This window comes from Gorilla gorilla, chromosome 2 (genome assembly GCF_029281585.2).
Source record: "Gorilla gorilla gorilla isolate KB3781 chromosome 2, NHGRI_mGorGor1-v2.1_pri, whole genome shotgun sequence".
Taxonomy (NCBI): domain Eukaryota; kingdom Metazoa; phylum Chordata; class Mammalia; order Primates; family Hominidae; genus Gorilla; species Gorilla gorilla.
The window spans coordinates 111399239-111405252 of record NC_086017.1 but is presented as its reverse complement, the minus strand read 5'-3'; the positions used below and the strand labels follow the sequence as shown (position 1 = coordinate 111405252).

Genomic DNA, 6014 nt, shown 5'->3' with positions numbered 1-6014 from the left:
CATTCCATAAAAGGCTTTTCTTGGTTTTAACCTTTCACTTACTGTAACAGAGGGGATGGTGTGGTGGCCATGCTATGGTGTGTGATGACTTTTTACTCTTATGGACAACACCCCAGTCCTCCTTTCTCAGTCTCTCGTGGCTTTGCAACCATGTGTCCTAGGGATCATCCCTTTTATCTTCTCTGAAAGATCACACACCCTAGGAAGACTTCTGGCCTACTATTCCCTGTGGAGAACTCAGGTACTATAGAGATGTCTCACACAAAAGAATTTCTGTGTCCTGCAGCTTCTTCTGCATGATAAAAAGGAGGAGTGTAGCTAAATAACAAAAACAAAGATTTCAGGTGTCTGCACCAAAATACATACATTCATTTATTTCTCATTGCAGCAACAAGATAAACAAGTATAATTCCATGGTCAAGGAGTTACAAATAGTAGCAAGCCCAGTAACCTTGAGCATATCTATAAGGCAAATAAAACAAATATTTTTTTCATAGTGTGGGCATCCATCTTTAGATAATCTGGAAAAAAAATCACTCTAGCCCCTGAATACCATGATGTGCATGATGTGCAAAATGAAAGTATCGCCCAAAATATTTTCAAAGCTAAAAATAAAATATTTAAATTCAAATACTTTAACCAAATTGGAAATGCAAACAGTACACTTAGAGTCATCCTTAGCCAGCTGTTCTCCAAACTAAAGATCAAGAAACAAAACCAAGAACAAAGACAATGTAAAAAAGAAAAGGTTTATCTAGAAAAACTGGAAGCTCATCAAAGTCACATTTCTTCTTCTGATTCTTGTTCTCGTTCAGCATTTTTCAGAAGTCCAACTTCTGAGGAGCAGAGCTTCTTAAGTCTAGATTTAACCAACCTGAGGAGAAAGAAAAGCATCTCAAGTTAGACAGTGTTTAAAATAGAAACCCAGAGCCATATGCACCCATTATACCACAAAGTCTAGATTATTTGGGCAACTGGGGAAGGCAACCCAAAAAGGAAAATTACTTTTATTTGGCTTTGGAGCTGCCTAAAAATTTTTGTGGATTAAAGCAGGGTATAAGTAAACAGATACAACGTGGTTTTCCAATGTATTGCATCATTGTTTAATTAGGCCTCAGAAGATAACTTTGATCATTCCTTTTTCTTTTTCTTTTCTTTTCTATTTTTTTTTATGAGACAGAGTCTTGCTCTGTCACCCAGGCTGGAGTGCAGTGGCGCAATCTTGGCTCACTGCAACCTCCACCTCCCGGGTTCAAGCAATCCTCCTGCCTCAGCCTCCTGAGTAGCTGGAATTAGAGGCATGTATCATCACACCCAGCTAATTATTTTTTTTTTTGAAACGGAGTTTTGCTGTGTCATCCAGGCTGGAGGCTGGAGTGCAGTGGCACAATCTCAGCTCACTGCAACCTCTGCTCCCCGGGTTCAAGCAATTCTCTGCCTCAGCCTCCCGAGTAGCTGGGATTACAGGCACCCACCACCACGCCCAGCTAATTTTTTTGTATTTTTAATAGAGATGGGGTTTCACCATCTTGGCCAGGCTGATCTTGAACTCCTGACCTCGCGATCCACCTGCCTCGGCCTCCCAAAGTGCTGGAATTACAGGCGTGAGCCACTGTGCCCAGCCAACTTTGATCATTTCTAAAACAATTAAGAGAATCGCTGGGCTGTGGCAAGCCCAGATGAAACCAAGCTCAGTTGAGTTTCTCCATAAAAGCCACATCTAACTGTGTATTGCAAACAGGTGCTATATCATATAAAGGAAGTGCATGAAGCCCGCCTCTAGGGTTGGCAGCCCAAGTCAAGGCACACGTCAAGTCTGGGCTAAATTCAGCCCCTACTTCCTGCTACTAGCCCCTTCCAGGGGGAGCTTTTGTGCCGGGAACAAGCTGTTCAACTGCATGTGATGCCTCTGCCATGATGAATTAAGAAGCTCAAAGAAGTACCCTCCATCCTGGTGACTGTTTTCATAGTTTAAGAGAATCTGGGCTGGGCATGGTGGCTCACGCCTATAATCCCAGCACTGTGGGAGTCAAGGCGGGCAGATCGCCTGTGGTCAAGAGTTCAAGACCAGACTGGCCAACATGGCAAAACTCCGTCTCTACTAAAAATACAAAATTAGCTGGCCATGGTGGCACATGCCTGTAATCCCAGCTACTCAGGAGGCTGAGGCAAGAGAATCTCCTGAGTCCAGGTGGTAGAGGTTGCAGTGAGCTGAGATCACGCCACTGCACTCCAGCCTGGGCGACAGAGCAAGTCTCCATCTCAAAAAAAAAGAGAATCCATGGGCCTGAGGGAAGCATGGATTATAATTTTTGACACTGGAAAATGTGACACTGATTAGCAGCTGAAGCTCAGCAGGCTCTCCACTTCTCTGATGTGAGAAAGAGTGTCATAAGAACTAGGCAAAGCTTTTCCTGTGCATCATTATTATAAAGGCATTGTGCTGTGACCATATCAACAAAGCATAGTTAACTCCCAGAAATACATAGGAATATGCAAACAAATATGATAAGCCAAATCACCAATATCACTCTTCACAAATGAAAAACTTCACCAGTCTACCTGCATCTTTACCCTTATTTTCTGCTATATTTTTTCTGATGAAAGTCTGGCCTGCCTGTATCAATATGTAATGGCTTTACTTGTGCTCTGAGAGGGGTTTTTGAAATACTTCTGCAAAACTAACTTAAGCTATTGCTTAAGTTTATATCAAAATATATCAGAAAATTTAACCCTTGGTCTTATCTTTTCAAGAGCAATATGACAGCAAAATTGAAAAGTGTATAAAACATGATTTCAAAACAAATGAAGCCTATATTTAAAGAGCTCTACAACATAGATGTATTATCTATTAAAACAGCAAACAAGGGTTTATTGAGAAGCTACTATATGTTTGGCAGTGTGCCAAGAGGTGTGGGAAATATGGAAAGGGTCTCATACTCAAGGAGACACAATCTAGCCAGTAGATAAGACTAACCCACATGAGCTAATAGTGAACATCAGCTAATAGTGAACAACAGGAGAGATCCCAATTGTTAAAATGCATGGTGAAGACGATGGGCTGTAAAAACTCTTGGAGGGACCTCTGGTAGAATTCGGCTGTGAATCCATCTGGTCCTGGACTTTTTTTGGTTGGTAAGCTATTGATTATTGCCTCAATTTCAGAGCCTGTTATTGGTCTATTCAGAGATTCAACTTCTTCCTGGTTTAGTCTTGGGAGGATGTATGTGTCGAGGAATTTATCCATTTCTTCAAAATTTTCTAGTTTATTTGCATACAGGTGTTTATAGTACTCTCTGATGGTAGTTTGTATTTCTGTGGGATCGGTGGTGACATCCCCTTTATCATTTTTTATTGCGTCTATTTGATTCTTCTCTCTTTTCTTCTTTATTAGTCTTGCTAGCAGTCTATCAATTTTATTGATCTTTTCAAAAAACCAGCTCCTGGATTCATTAATTTTTTGAAAGGTTTTCTGTACCATTCCTTCTGAAACTATTCCAATCAATAGAAAAAGAGGGAATCCTCCCTAACTCATTTTATGAGGTCAGCATCATCCTGATACCAAAGGCTGGCAGAGACATAACCAAAAAAAAAATTTTAGACCAATATCCTTGATGAACATGGATGCAAAAATCCTCAATAAAATACTGGCAAACCAAATCCAGCAGCACATCAAAAAGCTTATCCACCATGATCAAGTGGGCTTCATCCCTGGGATGCAACGCTGGTTCAACATACACAAATCAATAAATGTAATCCAGCATATAACAGAACCAATGACAAAAACCACATGATTATCTCAATAGATGCAGAAAAGGCCTTTGACAAAATTCAACAACACTTCATGCTAAAAACTCTCAATAAATTAGGTATTGATGAGACGTATCTCAAAATAATAAAAGCTATCTATGACAAACCCACAGCCAATATCATACTGAATGGGCAAAAACTGGAAGCATTCCCTTTGAAAACTGGCACAAGACAGGGATGCCCTCTCTCACGACTCCTATTCAACATAGAGTTGGAAGTTCTGGCCAGGGCAATCAGGCAGGAGAAGGAAATAAAGGGTATTCAATTAGGAAAAGAGGAGGTCAAATTGTCCCTGTTTGCAGATGATGTGATTGTATATCTAGAAAACCCCATCATCTCAGCCCAAAATCTCCTTAAGCTGATAGGCAACTTCAGCAAAGTCTCAGGATACAAAATCAATGTACAAAAATCACAAGCATTCTTATACACCAATAACAGACAAACAGAGAGCCAAATCATGAATTAACTCCCATTCACAATTGCTTCAAAGAGAATAAAATACCTAGGAATCCAACTTACAAGGGATGTGAAGGACCTCTTCAAGGAGAACTACAAACCACTGCTCAATGAAATAAAAGAGGATACAAACAAATGGAAGAACATTCCATGCTCATGGGTAGGAAGAATCAATATCGTGAAAATGGCCATACTGCCCAAGGTAATTTATAGGTTCAATGCCATCCCCATCAAGCTACCAATGACTTTCTTCACAGAATTGGAAAAAACTACTTTAAAGTTCATATGGAACCAAAAAAGAGCCCGCATCGCCAAGTCAATCCTAAGCCAAAAGAACAAAGCTGGAGGCATCATGCTACCTGACTTCAAACTATACTACAAGGCTACAGTAACCAAAACAGAATGGTACTGGTACCAAAACAGAGATATAGACCAATGGAACAGAACAGAGCCCTCAGAAATAATGCCGCATATCTACAACTATCTGATCTTTGACAAACCTGAGAAAAACAAGCAATGGGGAAAGGATTCCCTATTTAAGAAATGGTGCTGGGAAAACTGGCTAGCCATATGTAGAAAGCTGAAACTGGATCCCTTCCTTACACCTTATACAAAAATTAATTCAAGATGGAGTAAAGACTTAAATGTTAGACCTAAAACCATAAAAACCCTAGAAGAAAACCTAGGCAATACCATTCAGGACATAGGCATGGGCAAGGACTTCATGTCCAAAACACCAAAAGCAATGGCAACAAAAGCCAAAATTGACAAATGGGATCTAATTAAACTAAAGAGCTTCTGCACAGCAAAAGAAACTACCATCAGAGTGAACAGGCAACCTACAAAATGGGAGAAAATTTTCGCAACCTACTCATCTGACAAAGGGCTAGTATCCAGAATCTACAATGAGCTCAAACAAATTTACAAGAAAAAAACAACTCCATCAAAAAGTGGGTGAAGGATATGAACAGACACTTCTCAAAAGAAGACATTTATGCAGCCAAAAAACACATGAAAAAATGCTCACCATCACTGGCCATCAGAGAAATGCAAATCAAAACCACAATGAGATACCATCTCATACCAGTTAGAGTGGCAATCATTAAAAAGTCAGGAAACAACAGGTGCTGGAGAGGTTGTGGAGAAATAGGAACACTTTTACACTGTTCTTGGGACTGTAAACTAGTTCAACCATTGTGGAAGTCAGTGTGGCGATTCCTCAGGGATCTAGAACTAGAAATACCATTTGATCCAGCCATCCCATTACTGGGTATATACCCAAAGGATTATAAATCATGCTGCTATAAAGACACATGCACATGTATGTTTACTGTGGCACTATTCACAATAGCAAAGACTTGGAACCAACCTAAATGTCCAACAACGTTAGATTGGATTAAGAAAATGTGGCACATATACACCATGGAATACTATGCAGCCATAAAAAATGAGTTCATGTCCTTTGTAGGGACATGGATGAAACTGGAAACCATCATTCTCAGCAAACTATCGCAAGAACAAAAAACCAAACACCGCATGTTCTCACTCATAGGTGGGAATTGAACAATGAGAACACATGGACACAGGAACGGGAACATCACACACTGGGGACTGTTGTGGGGTGGGGGTAGGGGTGAGGGATAGCATTAGGAGATATACCTAATGCTAAATGATGAGTTAACGGGTGCAGCACACCAACATGGTACATGTATACATATGTAACAAACCTACACGTTGTGCACATGTAC

General features: G+C 40.3%; 1 protein-coding gene across 1 annotated transcript in view; it reads right to left on the bottom strand.

Annotated features, from left to right (window-relative positions):
• Window positions 1-338: 338 nt before the first annotated feature.
• Window positions 339-6014, bottom strand: part of TMEM45A (transmembrane protein 45A) — an 87436-nt gene continuing 81760 nt past the window's right edge. Inside the window, exon 7 of the mRNA XM_031009804.3 lies at window positions 339-874. Within this exon, the coding sequence (XP_030865664.1) occupies window positions 781-874 (94 nt within the window). The 3' untranslated portion in view covers window positions 339-780. The remainder of the gene's footprint in view (window positions 875-6014) is intronic.